The sequence below is a fragment of the Trifolium pratense genome, linkage group LG1 (genome assembly GCF_020283565.1).
Source record: "Trifolium pratense cultivar HEN17-A07 linkage group LG1, ARS_RC_1.1, whole genome shotgun sequence".
Taxonomy (NCBI): Eukaryota; Viridiplantae; Streptophyta; class Magnoliopsida; order Fabales; family Fabaceae; genus Trifolium; species Trifolium pratense.
Window position 1 is genome coordinate 30,464,286 of NC_060059.1, and position 22,318 is coordinate 30,486,603.

At 40.6% G+C, this 22,318-nt stretch overlaps 2 protein-coding genes across 2 annotated transcripts; one reads left to right on the top strand and one right to left on the bottom strand.

Annotated features, from left to right (window-relative positions):
• Window positions 1-270: 270 nt before the first annotated feature.
• On the bottom strand, window positions 271-1,588 carry LOC123902892 (lectin 1-like). The gene has a single exon (XM_045952715.1). The coding sequence runs from the start codon at window positions 1,474-1,476 to the stop codon at window positions 628-630; it is 849 nt and encodes a 282-aa protein (XP_045808671.1). The 5' UTR covers window positions 1,477-1,588; the 3' UTR covers window positions 271-627.
• A 15,444-nt stretch (window positions 1,589-17,032) lies between these two features.
• LOC123902908 (CASP-like protein 5B3) lies at window positions 17,033-21,260 on the top strand. The gene is made up of 3 exons (XM_045952734.1): window positions 17,033-17,441; window positions 19,858-19,990; window positions 20,637-21,260. Exons 1-3 carry the CDS (start codon window positions 17,311-17,313, stop codon window positions 20,829-20,831), a joined length of 459 nt encoding a protein of 152 aa, XP_045808690.1. The 5' UTR covers window positions 17,033-17,310; the 3' UTR covers window positions 20,832-21,260.
• The last annotated feature ends 1,058 nt before the right edge of the window (window positions 21,261-22,318 follow it).

Here is a 22,318-nt window from a genome sequence, read left to right on the forward strand (position 1 = left end):
CTCTTAATTTCAATTTCTCTCTTCAATAAAAAGTTTTAAAATAATAATGAGAGAGAGTGAGATTAAGAGAGAGATAGAGAGGATGGAGAGAGATGGAGAGGAGAGTGATGGAGAGGATCCGAATCCCTAAATTAGACGGTCCAGTGGTCCGAATACCGGTGGTAAAAAAATAAAAAAATTAAGAGTGTTGGCATGGCACTTAGGGACAAAGACGATAGACTATGTCTTGCAAGAATGCATCATTTTGTTTGAGCGATATGATAAGAAAGGAATTCATTAGACCAATTGTATTACCATGTGAAGTAACATAACAAGATATACTGGAATGTCAACTTATTCAACCAAAAAAGAAAAATCAAACTGAGACCATTCTTTCAAACAAATCAAAAAAAGAAAAACCAAACTGAGACCATTCTACTACACGATATAAACAAACGACCATTATTTCAAGAATCTTGGATTGGTCGGTCACACTTACATAATCAATACTCCCTCCTACCATCAAGATTCACTTCTGATTCTGATTTATCTGATTTTAATCAGATACATCATATCAGATACATCGGTTATTTAATAAATCTGACTTTATAATTAAGATCAAAGAGAGTAAGTTTTGCACAGATCTAGCTAGCTGCTTGAAAGATTGACACTGTTTTTGTTATTAAAAGTTAGATCATTACTACTCTCCAAATTTGAATGAAAAGACCATGAAAGAATATCATGTTCAGCAAATTCAGCACCAGTAGCAGCTGAGAAACCAATCCTCACCCATTCAGGAACAACATCCTTCAAAGGGACAACACCATCGAGTTTATAAACACTAATCCCAGGATATCCCAAACTAACACTTAAAACATTAGTGTTTGCATTAAACCTTATCAAAACATTACCCACTTTTCCATTTTGCAAAACAAACGACTTAGTACTTATTGACTTAATAGAGTTTACATCAATTCCAATATGTCTATCTCTGTTTGTATCCCAATCAACATTATAGAAAGTGTCAATTTCTACTGCAACAGTTTGAATTGATTTGTTATATGTTTGGCTATTGAAAACACCAAGAAAACCTGCACGACCTATGTTTTGTGGCTCTGTATCAATTGGTGCAATGAAGAATGCAAAACCATCTGCAATATTAGTAGAACTTGGTGCAGTTATGGTGAAGGTGAAGGAGGTTTCAAAGTGAGCTGTGTTTCCTGTTTTGCTATCCCATATGTGAATAGGGGCTGAATATAGAGCTCTGCCTATGGAGTTTTTTGTTGCTTTGGTTAGTTGTAACTTTCCTGTTGAGGTTGTATTGGCACTGCCTTGGAAGATGAGATTCTTTTGGTCTGTGACAAATTTGGGGATGTCAAAGGAAATGAATTCTTCTGTTGTTGAGTTTACATTGTTGAATAGCAAGATCAAGAATGTTAAGATCATGGATAGAGTAACAGAGAAGTACTTAATATTGGAGGTGGTGGAAGAAGACATTTTTGGATTCTCAATTGAGTGGTTTTGGAATGAAGAGTTTGTGGTAATGGGAGCTGTGCTTTTATACTAAAATCAATGTTGTCACTGACTTCATGAACCTATTTTATGTAGAATCGAGGGTTAAATATAGTTTATGGAGATTTTTTTCACACTTTTTAGTTCTGAAGTTTTTTCCGTCAATATTTTTAGTCCAATTCTAAAAAATTTATAGGGACCAATCTTACGTCTTATTCCAATATAAGCAATAATATTACTGTTGGGAGTGGTCATAATATTTCAGTTATTTGTTGTGATAATGCATTATTAGATAATCCTCAATATCCCTTAACTTTAAGCAATGTTTTGCATGCACTTAAATTGATCAAAAATCTTGTTTCTGTGAAAAAATTTACCATTAATAATGAAGTTTTTGTTGAATTTGACCTTTTTGGTTTTTGTTGAATACTCTTACCACAACACCATACGATCCAAGCTCAACACCTTTTACTTTTGCCGCATTATCCAATGAATTATGGATAATATTAAGACAATATTTTTATGGGTAATGTGTCTCTCCAGCATCAGTTAAAGTATAAAATTAATGTTGATAAAATAATATTTTATACATTCAAAATATTAAATACATATATTTTAAGGCAAAATTTTCTTATTTATGTGCTTAACTAGTGTCCCAATACTATTTAGGATTTTCCTACTAATATAATAGAAAAAGTTGTAAAAAAATTGTAAAATAATATATCTTCAAATAACAATAAATATAACTGTGTTTCTCTGTTTATACATGGTGAGTATTCACTTTGTGTGGCTTACAATCGAACACGTGAATCCATGCATGAATGTCCCATTTTTCTTTTTTTTTTTTTGGTAGAGGAATGTCCCATTTTTCTATGCATGGATAATATTTATTTCAGAGACATACCGTAATAATTTATCCTTATCGTTATCGCAACCAAAATCCAATGCAATTTAATTAAGACATCGGCTCAAGCGGCCCTGAGCATCGGTCTGTTTCAGACTGAAAATTACAAAATCGATAAAAATTGTAATTATTTGATTTTGACTCAATTTTGACCGATTATATATTTGGTTTGTGTGGATGTCGGATCGTATAGGTGATGTGTAGATTGGGTTGATTATTACATGTTAGATTAAAAGTTTATTTACTTCCAAAATTTCATTATCGAATTTTTATTTATTTTCAAATAGGGTGAAATGCGTTTAATTCCAACAAATGACAAAAAAAAACTAAACGGGAAAAAAATAAAAAACAAAGAGGTGAGGCCAAAAACTATTTTAAATTAAATTAAGCACAATGTGTGCCTAAAGATAATAGTTCATACACAAAGAAAAACTAACAAAGTACATAATCATCCTGTGTTAAGCACTATACAAACTTTTGAATTTAGGATCCAATGATTATTTAAATCGACACAAAAACCTATTTTTGTCGCCTTAAACCACCACCAGACTTGAACTTTGGTGGTAAAGATGAACCGGTCAATAGTAACTGTCTTTTCATTGAACACTCTATTATTTATAGCTTTTCCAAATAGACCAGATTGAAGCTAACCAAATTGCTTGTAGACATGTTTTAATATTTTTGCTAAAACCATGAGCCCTACAAAATTGGGAAGCCAACATTGTATTATCAGGGAGAGCACACGTGATCCCCAACCCGAAAATGATGGCACCCCAAACCACACAAAAAATGGGGCAATTCAGAAATACATGATAAATATCTTCAATAGCATTACAACCAACTGAGCAAATCAGGGAGTCATTACGTAAACATCCACGCGTAAAAAGATTAAACTTTGTGGGCAACTTGTCATTAATATACTGCCAAGCAAAAGCGGACACCTTTAATGGTACAAGCTTATTCCAAATAAGATCATTGTGAGGAGACGTCTCACGAGGATAAATGTGAGTCAACAGAAGATAAGCTCCACATGCTGCTTTGTTTCAAATTTGTAGATCTAAAGACAATAATAAACTTATAGTAGAAGAGAAGTAGAAATTAAAATTGATCTATACTATATATTAGATATAATAATATCTTTCACGCCTCTTCAATCAACGTATTATAAGCTTGTAAAATATAACATTCCTCTCATGTACCAAAGATGAATAAAAACTACAAAGTGAATAGTATACGAGATTGAAAGAGAGAGGAATAGAAGGAAAAAAATAATTTCTTCTTGGTTGTTCGGTCAGTTTCGGTTATGAAGAGATAAAATTTTAGAGACCCGCATCCGTCCGTATGCTACCGTTCATGCCCAATTTTTCGCAATTGTTGACATGAGATCCAACGCACACCCGATTAAATGCTTCAATATATTGTCAGTTATATCGGTTTCGAGTCGGGTCGTAGGTTTGTGCTCAGCCCTAACTCAAGCAGTGACTGTCAAAATATTTGTTTTAATGGGGGCTTCAAATATATAAATTTATATCGTTCGATATATATTCTCAACAAAAAAAATATAGAGATTTAATTTTATAATTTCACATTCATCATTTGCTTAAGGATTAAACGTTGAAGAGTCTAAGGATTCAAATAATATTTATGTATGCATTATTTTAAGCATTTAATAAGCCAGGAGAACCTCAGGCTAAACTTTTATAAAATAAAATAATTTGGCCGACAGACAACCAAGACATTATGTCTAAGTGGTCAATTAGCTCATTTTAAAATAAATTATTTTAGAAAATTTAAGTTGGATTACTATAAGAATAATTATTGGTCAGACTTTTGCTTAAAAAAAAAATTATTGGTCTGACTTTATTTATCTTGCGGCCAAATTCTAAATTATCAGGCTCCTTCCATGAGAATCAAAGGTTGTTTTTGTTTTTTTTACTAAAAAACAATAATATTCATTCATTCAAATTCATAGGGAATACATCAATCGAAATCATTACATGTTCAATTTTGCTAAAAACTAATAAGGATGAATCTGCAAACAGGCTCCCACCATCTGAGTTAATAGCATGAAACGTCCTAATGACAAAGCCTACTATTCATTTGACAAACTTCAAATGTCCGGAATAATCATGTATTCGGACCTGCAATGTTGATATGCTAAAGTCATTTAATCTGCACTGAAATCACAGAGAGATAAGTTTGCTGGGATTAGATTTCATTAATTCATTCATTTGTATTTCCCTAATCGGTTATATAGATTTTAGTCATCTACCAATATTATCACGTATCGCTCGTCGTACGTTTTCGTGTCCAGATAACGTCGAGATATCTATTATACCTATTAACCTCTGATGTCTCTGATGATGAATCAATACAATAGCATTAAGATCCGATACAAAAAGTGAATATTAAACCTAAATAATCTATGTCTAGAATTTAAACTTTAATAAATATCATCTTAGTTCTTTTAGATTCAAAGAGTATATGTCTATAACAATCCAAATCCTAAAATAAAACATGAGATTCAAAGATAATATCAATATTGATAGATAAACTAAAACATATATAACAAGATCAAGATACATACATACTATAAGAAGAAAACAAAGATGGATAAACATCAATGATGATTTCCCAACAAAAGTTGTAGATCCACCCTCAAATCTCCTTGATTCTGGCTCTTGGGGTCTCCCTCTGCGTTTTTGAGCGGTTGAAAGTGAATGGGATCTAAAAAAATGAAGTCTGAAGATTTTTTTATAAGTGACAGAAAAGTGGATTTTCGCTTAGCGACGGAGGTTTCTTCATCCTGGAGTACTTTTTAGCCGTCACAGCTTCGCTGGCTCTCGCTACAGCTCGCTCAGCGACGACCTCTCGCTATCCCTCGCTACAGCTCATCCTGCCACTGACTTGACTCGCTATCCCTCGCTATCTCTCGCTCAGCGACGGTATTGATTTTTCTGCATTTTTTGACAGCTTGCGTCGCTTTGTCTGTCGCTTTGACGTCGCTTAGCCAACAACTTGATCTTAACTGTTGATCAGAACAGGTAGAAGGCCAGCTGGAAGTCCGTTGAGCAGGTGGTAGGCAGCAATCCGAGCAGATGGTCCACGGAGGGGGGGGTTGTACCTGCAGGTGCTCCGATGCCAAAGTCAGACAAGGAATAGAGAGCAAAAGAGATACTAGAGAGAAGTTAGAGAGAGAGAGTAATTGTGATAATGAATAGTGTTCTACCTTGCTCTCCCATGAGGGAGAGTATTTATAGCCCCCAGATCTGGGCCAAAGGTCCTCTTAGTGGGCTGGATTAGCCAAGGCCCATTAAGAGGGACTGCCAAGATATTACCCTTAGATAGTAGGTAGAGTAGTAATTTTACCCTATCTTGGTTGAGAGGTTGTGTCATGCTGACATGGAGGTGATTGGGCAAGTCATGTGGACCTTGTGAGGGTCTAGGTGGACTAGCATTAGTCTAATCCAGAACAGGAGCCCCCCAAGTCGTTGCTCCTAGGCATAGGAGTGATGACTTTAGATGTGTGCCCAAGTGCAAAAGGAAATTTCCTTGCAACCTCTCTTGAACAAATGTGGACGAGGAACTTGCTCGTCAATGCCTTGCTCGTAGCAAGTATCTGCAATGTTTTGCTCGAATCGATTTTTCGAGGATGTTTAATATCTTGCTCGTAAGTATGGTTACGAGGAAGTATGTGTTGCTCGCATCTCCTCCGAGGAGATGTTGCACAAGATGGAATAGTTGCTCGTTGTTATAATAACGAGATGTATTGTTGCTCGCATCGATGACGAGGAGATGATTTTCAAGAAAGAATTGTTACTTGTTGATATGTTGCTCGTTGCTCTGGCGAAGAGATAGCAGCGAGGAAGTTTTATCGCTCGTTGCTATGACGAAGAGGCTAGCAACGAGGCGGCTTTATTGCTCGTTACTATGACGAGGAGGTTAGTAACGAGGGGGAGTATTTGTTGGGAATGTGAAAGGGCGCATTTACTGCTTTGATTTTTACGAGGGAGTGTAAGGACCATTGGATCAAAGCGTCTCTTCACTTTCCTGGCTTGATCTATATAATAGAGGAGAGTGAATTTCATTTTCACTTTTCACTCTCTCTCTTCTATTGTGAATCTCTCTGAAGTTTCAACTTACCAGTCAAATCGTTCTTCAGATTTTCTTCATATTCAAGGTAATTCTTCTAAATTTCGTTATTTAGATCTATTTTTTGTTGTTCCTGCCCAGCTTTGGGCGTTTTTACATGAAGAATGTATGAATTTATGAACATTAGGATGAATGTGTCGGGCACCTTCTGAACTTGGTACCGGGGAGCTTTACTCCCCTTTGAAACTCTAGGTTAGATAACTAGTGACGGGGAGCCTGTCTCCCCGTTTCAAACTTTAGATAGTTTATTTGAGTGACGGGGAGCCTATCTCTCCATTTCAAACTTTAGATAGTTTGAATATGCCGGAGAGCTTGTCTCCCCTTTTTTAACTTAGAACATTTTTTGATGAAAATTTGTTGTTTAAATTTCGTGCCGGGGAGCTTACCTCCCCGTCCTTAATTTAAGAATTCTCATGAAATTTGTTGTTTAAATTTCATGTCGGGGAGCTTACCTCCCCGTCTTTAACTTAGAATTTTTGAGGAAATTTCGTTATACAGCCTTAGTGCCGGGGAGCCTACCTCCCCGTTTTTGCCTGGCTTACCCTCCTCGGTTTGATTTTGATTGCCATTTGAAAAGGGCTTTGGTCGGGGACAGCGTCCTCGTCCTATCTTGCGCCCTTTCACTTGAATTGCGGTGAAAGGGTGGATTTGGTCGTCGAATTCACTTTGTTTTTACTGCATTTCAGGTTTTAAAATGTCAGAATCCGAGGAGGTTGTGGAAGCGCAGGGTGCAGAGAAGTATATGTTGGTCGACTGTATAACCGATCCTGCACTGGATTGGGTTGCTCCAGAACCCCGGGGAATAGCTTCGGCGCTTACTCCCAAGGATCCTAGGTTATATACCACTGTCGAGCAGCGGAGGGCAAATGAGCCCCAACAGTGGTCGACTCGTCTGCCCGGGGAGAATGAACGGGTGTGCTCGTCTTTTGGCGGGCACGATTTTGCTATGTACGAGTTCGTTTTTAAGGAGATGGGGCTTAGACTGCCGTTCAGCCCTTTTGCGGCCAGTATACTCAAAGCCTTGCAGGTGGCTCCGTCGCAGCTGCACACTAACTCCTGGTCATTTATAATGGGGTTCGAGCGTCTCTGCGTGTACAAAGGTGTTCGTCCCAGCCTTCCCCTCTTCTTTAGGATCTTTAAAATTCAGCGCAAGCCGACGAAGGAAGTAGGACGAGCACCTCGTCAAAATTGGGTTTCGTTGAAGCATCATGAGGATGTTAAACTCTTTAAGATGTTTGTGGATTCCGTTAAGGATTTCAAGGAGAGGTACTATGTCGTCCGGCCAGAGTCTCCATCTGCCCGGGAGAGTTTAATGGAGCTGGAGGAAGATAGGGACGAGCAAGGTGTTGCTCGTAAGGATGCCAGCGGGCAAGTTATAGTTCGGGCAGTTCCTAAGTTCCCGTTAAGCTGGTCGTACACCCACTTCCAGAAGGAGCCTAAGGAATATACAACCGGGGACGCAGATTTGTCTCCCGAGGACATGGCTGCCTTCGAGAGTTTGAAGGCCTTTGTGGCAGGTTTTACTCCCGGGGTCTGGACGACTCGTAAGGGAGTTACAATAAGAGATGAACACGGGGAGCCTAAGGCCTCTCCTCGTTTTATTAATACTAGGACCCTCCTTAAGTGCAAAAATGCCGGGGAGGTTAAACTGTGCTTGGGTATTGCTTCCTTTCTTTTTAACTTAGAAAAATTTATGTTATTGTTGTGTGTATTCCTCGTCTTTTACTAACTTGCTCGTCATTTGTTTGCAGACGAAATGGAAACTATTGCCGAGCGCATGTTGAAGGCCAAGCAGGATGAGAAGGCGAGCAGGTCTGGCCGAGGAAAAAAGAAAATTGTTGCCAGAGCTTCCCAGGAAGTGAGGCCGGGGACCCCTTCCGTGCAGGTTATTGGGACCTCGGTGGGTGGTTCGGGCACCCCTACCTCAGCTCCCCGGCCTCCTCCAGCTAAGAGGACAAGGGAAGAAGATCCCCCGGTTGAGGAGACGGGCATGGGAGGATGCAGCAAGTTTCCAGTTCCCCGGTGCTATACGGTGGAAAAATTCATTGAGAAGTATCCTCCGGAGGTCTTTGAAGCTGAAAGGACTGCTATTCTTGACCAGGAACCAGAGGTCCGTAGGCAGCAGCATGCTCGTGACATGGCTGCTGTGGTGCGAATGGTCTCGAGCTCCCTTGTCCTTGGTGACGAGCGGGAATCCTTACTCGAGCAGCTGAACGCTGCCCAGGCCAGGCACGAGCGGGCCAAAGGTCGGATCAACCAGCTCAAAATTGTTGTGGATGACCTCAAGGAGAAGCAAAAACGCTGGGGGTGACCAGCTGGATGAGCACCGTAAAAGGGGAGAGGAGTTGGAAGCTGCTCGGGCTGAGATTGAAAGGCTCACTGCTGATATGGCGCCGGGCGAGAACGAGCACAAGGCTGCCGAGGGCTTGACCACCCGAGCAGACTTGGTCAAGGTGATTGCTCAGCTGTCCCATGACTTTGTAGAGGGCACTGAGTACGCTTTTGAGAATGCCGTGCAGCAAATCAAGTGCCTTAATCCTGACGTGGAATTGGTGACCCGGGGAATGCATGTGAACGGGCAGGTCAAGGATGAGCAGATTGTTATCCCGGCTGGCCTGGCCGACTCTGATGAAGAGGAGGAAGATGCTGAGGTGGTGTTCGAGGAGGGTCGTGAAGACGAAGAGGGTGACGGGCACGAGCAGGAAGATAGATGCGAGGAGTAGATGTCCCCGGCCTTTCTATTGTAATTTATTTTGTCTCTTTGAATTTTTGGGGCCTTTGAGCCATGGTTTGTAATTTTGGAACAAGTGGGCTTTTGTCCCCGTTTGATTTTTATGACAATTCCGGGCAGGTGCCCATTTTATTTATCTATGCTTGTTTATAACTGCTCGTCTATACCTGCTCGCATATATGTTTACTCATTTTTTAACTTAGAAAATTTTACGAAATTTTGTTGTTTAAAATTTCAACCGGGGAGCCTCCTCGTCTAATAATAACTTAGAAAATTTTACGAAATTTTGTTGTTTAAAATTTCAACCGGGGAGGTCTGGTCCCTACTTTTAACTTAGCCAAATTTTATGCTAATTTCTTGCTCAAAATATGAACCGGGGAGCTTGTCCCCATTTTAAACTTAACGAAATTTTGCTGTTAAAACTTTCGTGCTGGGGAGTTTACCTCCCCGTTATTGAGGTGCTCGTCTGGGCATGCTGGTATGCTTATTCGAGCAAGTTGGTGTGCTAAGTTTTGCCTGTTTATTTTTATGCCTATTTTGTATGCTTATCATATTTTTGCATTTATGAATGCTGCGCTCGTTGTTATTTTGCCGGGGAGGTTTCCCCTGCTTGATACTGAGCATGTTTTATTGAGGGTAGTCTCCTCTGTTTTGACTTAAACAGTTTAGGGAACTGTATAAGCACTTAGAGTTGTTTCTAAGTTACGCGAATACATGCACGCTAGTGTACCTTTCTTCGCAACCTGAACCACCCATCGCGAGCTGGGTGCTAGGTCGTGGCACAGGGACGATGGGCTCGTTTCAAGAGTTATCCTCGTCTAGCAGGAGTTCCATTTCCCTTATGGTGAATTAGTTCCCCTGCTATGGTTTTAGATGAGCACGTGTGCCATGGTGCCCTCCGTTGTTTAAGGTGCTCGATTCGTTGTGTTCTGAAGTGCGAGCAGCCTTTTTTGAGGTGGCAATAACTTAGCTGTAATACTGTTTCAATTTCTGAGCGTTCCAAGGTCGAGGAAGTTTCTTTCCTCGAAGGTCCTCGAGATAGTATGCACCATTTTCTGTTTTGTCAATGACGCGGTATGGTCCTTCCCAATTAGGTGCAAGTTTGCCATCCTAGGAGTCTGCATTGCGTCTTAGGACGAGGCTGCCCACTTCGAATTCTCTTTTGATGACTTTGGTGTCATGCCGGGCAGCTATTTTCTGCTTCAGGGTGGCCTCCTTTAAGGAAGCTCCTGTTCGAATTTCTTCGACGAGGTCAAGCTCCTCTCGAAGTGCTTCGTCATTCTGTTCCTCGTCTAGAGGTTGCTCAGTCCGACGAGATGGTTCCCCAATCTCTACGGGGATAACTGCCTCCGTTCCATATACCATTCGGAAGGGGGTCTCTCCAGTTGTGGAGTGTGGGGTTGTTCGATAGGCCCAGAGTACATTGTCAAGCTCTTCGACCCATTTCTTTTTGTTTTGGCCAAGTCTTCTTCGTAACCCTCTTAGGATTACTCTGTTGGCTGCTTCAGCTTGCCCGTTGGTTTGGGGGTGCTCAACCGATGTGAAGTGCTGCTTGGTGCCCAGGGCAACAAGGAATGCTTGAAAATCTTTGTCTGTAAACTGTGTTCCGTTGTCTGTGACTACCACCTGTGGTATTCCGAATCTAGCTAGCACATTTCTTTTGAAGAAGCGCAGGATTCTGAGCGACGTTATGTCGGAGAGGGGTTCGGCTTCCACCCACTTTGTGAAGTAGTCCACTGCTACTATTAAGTAACGATTTTGATAAAGTCCTTTGGTGAAAGGACCAAGTAAGTCCATGCCCCACCAGGCGAAGGACCAGGGGGAAGACAAAGATTTTAGTTCTCGAGGGGGAGCTAAGTGCATATCCCCATGCCTTTGGCATTTGTCACATTTTTTTACGTGGTCTTTGGCGTCCTGTTGCATAGTAGGCCAATAGTACCCTGCTCGTAGAGCTTTCCTGGCCAGTGACCTTCCTCCCAGATGTTGGGCGTTAATGCCCTCATGGACTTCGCGCAGGATGTAATCTGCTGTGTCCTCGTCCACACATTTTAGGAGAGGAATGGAAAATCCTCTCCTGTATAACTTTCCATCCAGGATGACATAGGAGCAGGCTCTTCGTCTGACTATAGCTGCTTGTTTCTGGTCGTCAGGGAGAGTTCCGTGCTCGAGGAAGTTGTATACTGGAGTCATCCAGCAATCTTTGTCGCCAATGACATTTATGTCCACAACCTTGCTTGGTTTTTCTATGCTTGGTCGAGGGAGTATCTCTTGGATGACAGATTTGTTTCCGCCCTTCCTTTTTGTACTTGCCAGCTTGGACAGGATATCTGCCCTTTTGTTATGCTCGCGGGGAACATGTAATATTTCCACAGAGTTGAACTTGGTGATCTTTTCCTTTACTAGCACTAGGTATTCAGAGAGGTTATCATTCTTGGTCTGATACTCTCCTAGCACCTGTGAGGCGACCAGTTGCGAATCTGTGTAGATTTTTATCTCCTTGGCCTGCAGGTCCTCGGCCAATCGTAGTCCAGCGAGGAATGCTTCGTATTCTGCTTGGTTGTTTGAAGTTGGGAAGGATAGTGCTAGGGACACCTCGATTAGTAAGCCATTCTCATTTTCAAGAATGATACCTGCACCTGCTCCTGTGGCGCTTGATGCTCCATCCACAAAGATTGTCCATTTATCTGCTCCGTCCACTGTAGGGGAGGAGCTCGTCATCTCTGCGACGAAGTCAGCTAGGACTTGGGCTTTTAGAGCTTTTCTGCTCTCGTAACGAATGTCGAATTCTGAAAGTTCGAGGGACCATTTGAGCATCCTGCCCGCCATATCTGGTCGGCCAAGCAAAGACTTGATTGGTTGGTCTGTTCGGACCACAATTGTATGGGCCAAGAAATAATGTCTTAGTCTCCTCGCAGCATAAACTAGTGCAAGGGCTATTTTTTCAATTTGTTGGTACCTTAGTTCAGGACCCTGCAAGGCTTTACTCGTAAAGTATACTGGTTTCTGCCCTTCGTTTGTCTCACGAATAAGAGCTGCACTTACAACCTCTGATGCGACGGAAAGGTACAGGTATAATACCTCCTCGTCATTTGGTCGTGAGAGGACAGGTGGCTCTGATAATGCCTTTTTCAGATATTGGAGAGCTTGCTCGCATTCATCTGTCCATTCGAAGACTGCTTCTTTCTTTAGTAGTTTGAAAAAGGGAAGTGCATGTTGTGCTGATTTGGATACAAATCTGGAAAGCGATGTTAGCATTCCATTAAGAGTTTGTATGGACTTCTTATCGCTCGGAGTGGGGAGCTCGGCAAAAGCTCTGCACTTGTCAGGGTTGGCTTCAATTCCTCGCTCGGTTAGGTAAAACCCCAGGAATTTTCCTGCCCGGACCCCGAAGGTGCACTTCTCTGGATTGAATCTCATGTTGTATTTCCTGGCCTGCTCGAACACCTTTCGAAGGTGCACGACATGGTCGAGTTCCTCGGGGGATTTTACGATCATGTCGTCCATGTATACCTCGAGCATGTCTCCTATTTGTCCTCGGAAGACTTTGTTCATCATTCGCTGGTATGTAGCTCCTGCATTTTTGAGACCGAAGGGCATTACGTTGTAGTAATAGTTGCCCGACTCGGTCATGAAAGCTGTTTTTTCTCTATCTGCTACTGCCATTGGAATTTGGTTATAACCTGAATAAGCATCCATAAAAGACAATAATTTAAAGCCAGAAGAATTATCAACAATTCTATCAATGCAAGGTAAGGGATAAGAGTCTTTAGGGCAAGCCCTGTTAAGATCGGTATAGTCACAACACATCCTCCACTTTCCATTAGATTTTTTGACTAGTACAACGTTGGACAGCCAGGTTGTATACCTGGCCTCCGAAATGAAATTTGCCTCTAAGAGGTCTTTTACACATTTTTCTGCAGCCTCCGATTTCTCAGGAGACTGCCTGCGCCTACGTTGTACAATGGGAAGTGCAGTGGGATCAATAGTCAGCTGGTGACATGCTACATTGGGGTCCAAGCCGGGCATCTCGGAAGCGTGCCAGGCGAACAGATCAGCATTTTCCTTCAAGCAGGCTTCAAGTTGCTTCCTAGCAAGTTCGGGGAGCCCAGTCCCAATCTTCACTGCTCTGCTCGGGTCTTCTCCGAAGGGCATCAGCTCGAACTCCCCGTCTGGGACTGGACGACGGTGCTCTTGGCTTGCCTCGTCGTCTTCCTTCTTTTCTTTGCGGAGCTTCTTCTCATCCTTGTTTTCCTGTTTGGAAAAGCGGCTGTCGAGGTCGATGGAGCTGATTTCTGGCAAGGGCAGGGAAGTTGTTGCCTTGGACTTCTTGGACTCAGGGAGCTGCCCGATATATTCATTTCCTTTGGAGGACGCATTGAAGACTCTCCTTGCAGCTTCAATGTCTCCATGTAGTGTCGCGACTTGGCCTTTATGAGTATAATACTTCATCTTGAGGTGGGCAGTTGAAGGGACAGCCATTAAGTCAGCAATAGCTGTCCGGCCCAGGATGCACTGGTAGAGAGAAGGGCAGTCTACTACCAGGAATTTCACTTTGATAGTTTTTGAAGTTTCTTCAGAGCCAACGGTGACTAGCAGGTCTACATAGCCCCATGGCTTAGTTGTTGCTCCGTTAAATCCGGAGAGATCAGATCCAAAATAAGGAGTGAGGTAGGTTTCATCTAGTTGCAGAGTTTTGAAAAGTTGGGAATACATGATATCACAGGAGCTTCCTTGGTCGACCAGTACCCTGCGGACGTCCATATTTGCCATGTCCACTCTGATGAGCAGGGGTATCTGGGAGTTTGCAGTTCCACCGGGCAGCTCTTCCATATAGAAGGCTAAGGGCTTTGATTGCCCTTTCGGTTTATCCAAAGTTGCATTCAGGTTGGAGGAGCCATCTATTAATTCTTCAAATTTTCTCTTGATGGATCCCACAGTTTGTTTGTCAAAACCTCCACCAGAGATAACCATAGCTTGGGCAAGTGCATCCCATTTGTTCAGTGTAGGAGCAACATAGGTGTCGTCCAAGTAGTCAGGGACAAAGAAATCTTCAGGTCTGGAGATGGCAAGGGCAACTGGCTTGTGCCCGGATTTTTCTGGTGCAGCTTCTTCAGTGTTGCTGGTCTCAGCAGCTTCTGCTCGGGGAGCATTGCCCCTCTTCACGTATTGTTTGATTTGCCCATTTCTAATCAATATTTCGATGGCGTCCTTCAACTGGATGCAGTCGTCAGTCAGATGGCCGTAGCCTTTGTGGTACTTGCAGTATTTGCTCTTGTCTTGGCCAGGCTTTGTGGGTTGTTGTCTTGGAAATTTAATTCCTGCTCTAGTGAACTCAGCTGAGTTGCACTCTTTCCAAATTTCTTCCTGAGTTTTACTAAGGGGAGTATAGTTGCTAAATGTGATGGGAGGTCCACGGGGTTCTCTAGGCCTTTCGCCTCTTCGTCTTCCTCCTCCTCGGCTGGACTGTTCAGCATTTGAACGAGGAGCAGGCTGGTTGTTTCCTGCTCGCCCATAGCGGGCAGCATCTGCAGCTTGTTGCTCCTCATATTGGATGTAGGCTTGAGATTTAAGGAGGAGGTCGCTAAAGGTGCGCGGTTTTTCAATTCCCACGGCTCTTGCAAAGTCACTGTTTGGCCTAAGGCCCCTTTGTAGCAGGTACTTCTTCATGTCATCAGTTGTTTCTACCTGGACGGCTTCTTTGTTGAACCTCTCTATGAAACTGCGGAGAGATTCATTATCAGCTTGGAAGATGGCGTCCAGGACTGCCTCCGTCTTTGGTTGCTTGCGGGAAGCAGTGAAGTGCCTGCAGAATTGGTCGGTCAGATCCATCCATGAGATAACGGAGCGAGGAGCTAGGCTGTGGTACCAGGCCATAGCTCCCTTTCTTAGTGTAGTTGGGAAGATTCTGCATCTAATTGCTCCGCTGACCCTTAAGAAGTTCAGGGTAGCATTGACTGATGCGATGTGTTCGTCTGGGTCAGTAAGTCCATCATAAGCTGGGAGAGGAGGTGGTCGCTCACATCCCTTTGGAACGGGTGCTTGAAGGATGTCGTGAGATAAAGGGCAGCGGGGATCCTCCTCGTCACTCTCTTGTGAGTTTAGGGGAGGTGAGCCCTCACGATCAGGAGTTGGGCTCCTGGAGAATTGGTCAGTGTGATGGCTGCGGCTTACTGGCTGCCCTTGTTTGGTCATCAAGCTGAGTCCCTAGGGAGAATGACGACGAGGAGGTGTTCGGTCCACAATTTTTCCTTTTTTTACATTTGGAGAAGATATACCCTCGCGGGGAGGGGAGACATGGTCTCTTTTCTTGCCAGGTTGCTCAATCCTCTCAAGGGCAGGTCGTCGTTGTCTGACAGTTTCCTGACAAGGAGGGGATTGAGAAGTAGGAGTTCTCCTCGGGGGAGAGTTGTTCCTTGAGAGTCGCTGATTCCTTTCCAAGCGATCGAGTCTCAGATTCTGCTCGTCCATTCGGCGATTCTGGCCTTGGAGAGCTTCGGTGGTTTGTTTCAGGGCAGCTATGAGCGTTGCTAGTTCAGCATTGGTAACTGAAGCAGCGGACAAGTCGGTCTCTGCTGATTTGCCCTGCTCGGACTGGGGCGCTTCCCTGCCTGCTTCTCAGTCAAGACGACCAAGTCGCCATCCTCAGAAGTCCAGGAAGTTTCCTGCCCGTCTCTAGGGTCTGACTCGGGGAGGGCCTGGAGGTCAGTGATGAGAGCAGGAGACAGACGGGGAGAAGATGGAGGAGCAGCGTCCTCAACGTCATTGTTGAAATGAGATGAACTGGCCATGATGAAAAAGTGATTGATTGGTTTTGTTCTTTGGTTTTCTTGCTCGAAACAAAGAAGGGGAGAACTCAGTTCCCCACAGTCGGCGCCACTGATCTTAACTGTTGATCAGAACAGGTAGAAGGCCAGCTGGAAGTCCGTTGAGCAGGTGGTAGGCAGCAATCCGAGCAGATGGTCCACGGAGGGGGGGGTTGTACCTGCAGGTGCTCCGATGCCAAAGTCAGACAAGGAATAGAGAGCAAAAGAGATACTAGAGAGAAGTTAGAGAGAGAGAGTAATTGTGATAATGAATAGTGTTCTACCTTGCTCTCCCATGAGGGAGAGTATTTATAGCCCCCAGCTCTGGGCCAAAGGTCCTCTTAGTGGGCTGGATTAGCCAAGGCCCATTAAGAGGGACTGCCAAGATATTACCCTTAGATAGTGGGTAGAGTAGTAATTTTACCCTATCTTGGTTGAGAGGTTGTGTCATGCTGACATGGAGGTGATTGGGCAAGTCATGTGGACCTTGTGAGGGTCTAGGTGGACTAGCATTAGTCTAATCCAGAACACAACTCATACTCAAAATCTTTATCTCTTCCTTCCAAATTCCATTAAATCCAAATTTTTCTACAAAAATTGTTGGAATTAGTTAGAAATAGCAAAAATAACTAATTTTTTCATTAAAACTAATATTTACAATTAGTTGGGTTTTTTTTGTATGAAATTACTTTTAAAATAAGTTAATAAATGTTTAAAATATATAAGTAAAATTACCACTTTTTGACACTTATCAATAAACCAAGAGAAACCAAGAAGTGAAAAGCTGCCAATAGAGATGTCTAAATACGACCAAACTGATTAACGGAGATGTCTTTAAGGGATCTATTCGGACTTTTTTTTCTTTAAGGGACCTATTTGGACCTTTTTTTCTTTAAGGGACCAATCTGAAACCAAAAATATCTTTAAGGGACCATTTTACTAATTAAGAAAAAAAAAAAAAAAAAAAAGTTTGCTTGATCATTCTCCATTTCAGTTCCATTCCAGTTGAGACGTTCCTTTCACTCTATTCTTTTAGATTGGTTGTATCATACCCATACTCACCAAATTTCAAATTTCAACTTCCAATCTCCTTTTCCTTTCTGGGTCTCTCAGTTTCTGTGATTTGAAGCTGATTTTAATGGTCAATGATCCGTTCTATGCATTGAATTTCATTCCTGATATGGGTTTTCAATTTTTGCCCTTAAAGTTCTAAGATTTGTTAAAGGAAGATGAAGAATTTTTCTGGGACACCTGGCACTTTTCTTGGAATGATTCTTAGGATAGCACAGTTCAGTTTTGCTGCTGGCTCAATTGCTTCTATTGCTACCACACCTAGTTTCTTTAATTTCACTGCTTTTTGGTAATTATTTAATTCACTTCATATCTTATTTATGTAAAAAATTGTTTTTGTGTTTATGTGTTTTTAATTTGTGAAATTTTATAATGCAATCATATATTTTAGGTATGATCTTCATTAGTGAGATTATTGTACTCTCAATATTCATTAGTATTTATCTCGACTGACCGATCTAAATCAATTGTTGAGATTGTTTAGTATTGAATTAGTGAATATGTAATTTAAACCGTCTGATTTTACCAACAATGGATTGATCCAAGTAGTAGAAACTTGGTACCTATAACATAGTGACAAAAAAAAGTCTGTTTTTGAATCAATAGCTGAGATTGATTACTGTGTGGTATCATTACTGCAGCAAATTCGGATTCGTTATATTATATGTTTGCCAGTTGTTTGTTATTGATTCAATTACTTATGGGGAAAATTTCCTTTACCACTGAATTATTAGGTACATTGTGTGATTATGTTGCAATGGATTACAAGTTATAGATGAAGTGTCTTCATTCAGATTAATTAGTGTGGTGATTCGTATAAAAAAATTGTGACTGATCTGAGTATTGTAATAAAAAACTGGATTGATCTGGCCAGTTCAACTGGTTGAACCAAGAATCAGACACGCCTCCTGGTAGGTAGGTACCTTATATGTCATTGCAGGCCCAATTGTTCAAGGCCTACGTAGAGTTACCCCAAGAGAAAAGTTAGAGATGGAGGGTGAGTTAGTTATAGCAGAAAGAGATGGAGAGTTGAGTTTGTTATATAGTGTGGAGGATAGAATTATGAGTATCTTTGAAAATCCATTTGGTTAGTTATGGACAGAGAATGTTCTTAGTAGGAGCTTAGCTTTGTCGGCATTAGGATATTGAATTCATTCTTTTGCAATTATCTTTCACTTTCCGAAATAATATATCTCTTATCTATTTTTCATTATTACCGTGTGTTGGGTTCTCATCATGTCCGGTCCAAATGAATCCATTAACCGCTTTGACAAAAACCGGACTTCAAACCAAAAAGCCGGTAAAAAAAGCAGGAAAACGGGCGCATGTCGGTTTGTCCCAGTTAAGAAAAAGTCACTGTCCAACCTTTAAACCTTGAACTGGTGGCTGTACCGGTTCAATGTCTAGCCCGATTTTAATTGCCTTGGGTCGTGACAGTATAACCCTAAAAAGAATAATCGTAGATAAGTATTGAATTAAGTTTAAAATCGAGATAAAGAAGGGTGGTTGCAAAGGATGGAGATGAATATTAAAATCACAATGAGATGTGATTATGTTGCGATGGATTACAAGTTATAGATGAAGTGTCTTAATTCAGATTAATTAGTGCGGTGATTGGTAAATGTGTTCATATAAAAAAATTGTTACTGATCTGACTATTGTAATCAAAACTTAATTGATCTGGCCGGTTCAACTGGTCGAACCAAGAACCAGACACGCGTCCTGGTACATACCTTATATGTCATTGCAGGCCCAATTGTTCAAGGTCTACTTAGAGTCACCCAAAGAGAAAAATTAGAAACGGAGGGAGAGTTAGTTATAGGGGAAAGAGATAGAGAGTTGAGTTTGTTATATAGTGTGGAGGATAGAATTATGAGTATCTTGTCCTCGTGAGCTTAGCTTAGTTGGTAGGGACATCACATTATATATGCAGGGGCTGAAGTTCGAACCCTGGACACTCCACTTATTCACCTTAAGGGTGGAATTTCTAGCCATTAGGCTACTCGACAAAAAAAAAATTATGAGTATCTTTTGAAAAACCATTTGGTTAGTTATGGGCATTATTAGGATATTGAATTCATCCTTTTGCAGTTATTTTTAACTTTCCGAAATAGTATATCTCTTAATTTCCATTGTTATCTATTTTTCTTTATTAATTGTTACTGTGTGTTGGTTTCTCATCACATCCGGTCCAAATGAATCCATTAACCGCCTTGACAGAAAACCGAACTTCAAACCAGAAAACCGGTAAAAAAGCAGGAAAACCGGCGGCATGCCATTGTCCCAGTTAAGAAAGTCATTGTCCGACCTTTAAACCTTGAACTGGTGGCTGTACCGGTTCAATGTCTGGTCCACTTTTAATTGCCTTCGATCTGACAGTATAATCCTAAAAAGAATAATCGCTGATAAATATGGAATTAAGTTTTAAATCGAGATAATGAAGGGTGGTTGCAAACGACAGAGATGAATATTAAAATCAAAATGGGATGTGATATAGCCTCAGAATAACAAATCTCTTGTTTTCGATTCAAATCTATTTTAATTTTTGTCCTTGAGATTGTTAAAAGCACGTTTTTCATGAACTATTTTACTTGTCAGTGAATTTTGGTCAAGAAACTGCATTGTTGTTCATCAATACTTCAACAGCCATGCTTGTATTTTGGATGTTGAATATTTTAATACTGATTTTTCGATTGGTTTTGCAGTTATTTGATAGCTTCAATGGCTTTACAAATCATTTGGAGTTTTGCACTTGCTTTGTTGGATGCTTATGCTTTGGTGAGAAAGAAGGTTCTGCTTAACCCTGTATTGATTAGCCTCTTTGTTGTTGGAGATTGGGTTAGTCTCTTATTAAACCTATATTTTTCCTAATTTGTTTGTTAGACACAGTAGGACTTGTTCATTATGATGCTTATCATTTTACTACGTCTCTCTCTAATTATAAGCTCCTTCGACACTTTTCACATATATTAAGAAAAAATGGTAGTTTGTACGAAAAAAAAAAAAAAAAGAAAAGGAAAGAAAGAATGGTAGTTTAGTTAACATGTACAATTTGTTTATGATTATTACTAAAGTTTGCATTCGTGTATAGATGTATTCAATATTGACTTTTCATCTTTCAAAGACAAGTTACTAAGTTGCCTTTCGTGTATAGATGTATTCAATATTGACTTTTCATCTTTCAAGGCAAATTACTAAGTTGTTCTTCTTTCCGAAGAGGACTTATAATCTATGAAGCACGGACACAGACACCGGACACGACACGGACACTGACACGTCGACACCGATAATAATTTAGGAAAATGACATAATTCAGTGTAATCATAAGTGTCGGTGTCGGTGTCATGTTGGTGTCCAATACCGACGCGTGTCTGACGCTGCGACATGCCTAATATGAGGAGTGTTTGTGCTTCATAGCTTATAACTAGGAGCAGAGATAGTGTATTAAGTTTTGTTCTTGACCACTACTGTCGACATTCCACAGGTAACAGCAACACTATCTCTAGCTGCAGCTTCTGCCTCAGCTGGCATTACAGTTTTGTACTTCCATGATATGGGAAACTGCAATTTTGGAGAGGAGTGCCAAAAATACCAGATTTCTGTTGCTTTTGCATTCATGAGCTGGATATCAATTTCAATATCATCTCTAATTATGCTTTGGCTATTAGCGGCAGGATAGCAGACCTAAATTCTTGGATCTGGATTCTCTCTAGCCCCTCTATCCCCTCTAGAAGCACCACAGTCGTTGGATTAATCTAACAGGTGAGGGTATTGGATCTCGGCCATTAGATTAGTCCAACGTCCGAGGTGTTGTCATAGAGGTAGGAGAGGGTCCATTAGCTACCTTGTTGAAAAATTTATTTTGGTGTAAATAGGAAAGGATATATAGTATAGCTTTACATTTCAAAGTTATATTCCATTTCTTCTTTTTTTTTTATTTTAATTTTTATAAGTTAAGAGTATTTACATGCATCGAGATTATTCCATTTCTTCATTTCAACGAGAATTTGGATAACAACAGATTGTTAATTAATGGAAGGAAAAGAAATGTACATTTGATTTTGCATGTAATTGGTTTGTCAATATTATAGAAAGATGTTTTGTTTGATGATTTTCCTTTTTCTTTCTTGTCAATATTAAAAGGCTTATGTAGCTAAGTTTGTCCCCGAAAATAATTTATAATTTTTGCGGTTAAGATTGTTAGGAAACAAGTGAATACGTTCGCTCACTGCTTTGTGAGGGTGTCCATTTCGTGGACTAGTCACCGTGTATTTGAGTTTGTTTCTCCTTGCATTGCTCTTTTATTGAATAATAATGAAATACATTAAATTTGTTTGATTCAAGAAGGAAAAATCATGCTTTGCGGATTGGTATTAGTATGTATCAACCCAATTCAATTTATTATTAAACCTAGGATGTGAGTATCATGTAGAATTGATGTATATTTTACCCGCAACAGTTGAAGATTATAAGATGATTCAATTGATGAGGCAATTTAAGCACCTTGATCATGTATGGCAACTTCTTGACTTTGGAGCTTTGGAAACTATTTTGATCTATGTCACAAGTTCTTTAAAACTAGTAAATAAGAAGTCTATTGATAATGATAAAATGAGATATATTTAGTAAATTTTTCTTAAATGCTGAATTATAGTATTAGTTTTTGTATCCTTGGCAGAGCTTAATCCTGGACCTCCTGCTACTTAACCCTTAATTCAACTAGCTCATCCATCACACGCCGATAGAGTGCTTATTAAATACTATTACAAAAAAATTACAAATAAGTAATGTGTATATATGAAACCAGTTTAAGTACTTACAAATGAATTTCTCCATTACAATGTTCTTAGAACCTTGACGATGAAGCAACACTTGGAGGGTACCACTGAATCATGATTACATAATTATTTCTTTATAAATTATCAAACATAAATTGTGGTATATAGGGTAAGTGGGCATCATTCAACAGTAACAATATGCTTTAAACTAGCCATATATTGAAATGATTTATACTAAAATATATGGAATAATGCATCCAACAAAAAGGAAGTGAAAATAGTCAAAATAAATTTGTTGGTTGATTGGCCCAAGTTGGTGATAATGGAAATACATTTGCATCATAATTCCTTCTATGATGGGAAAGGCAGAGAAAATAGCTAAGGAATA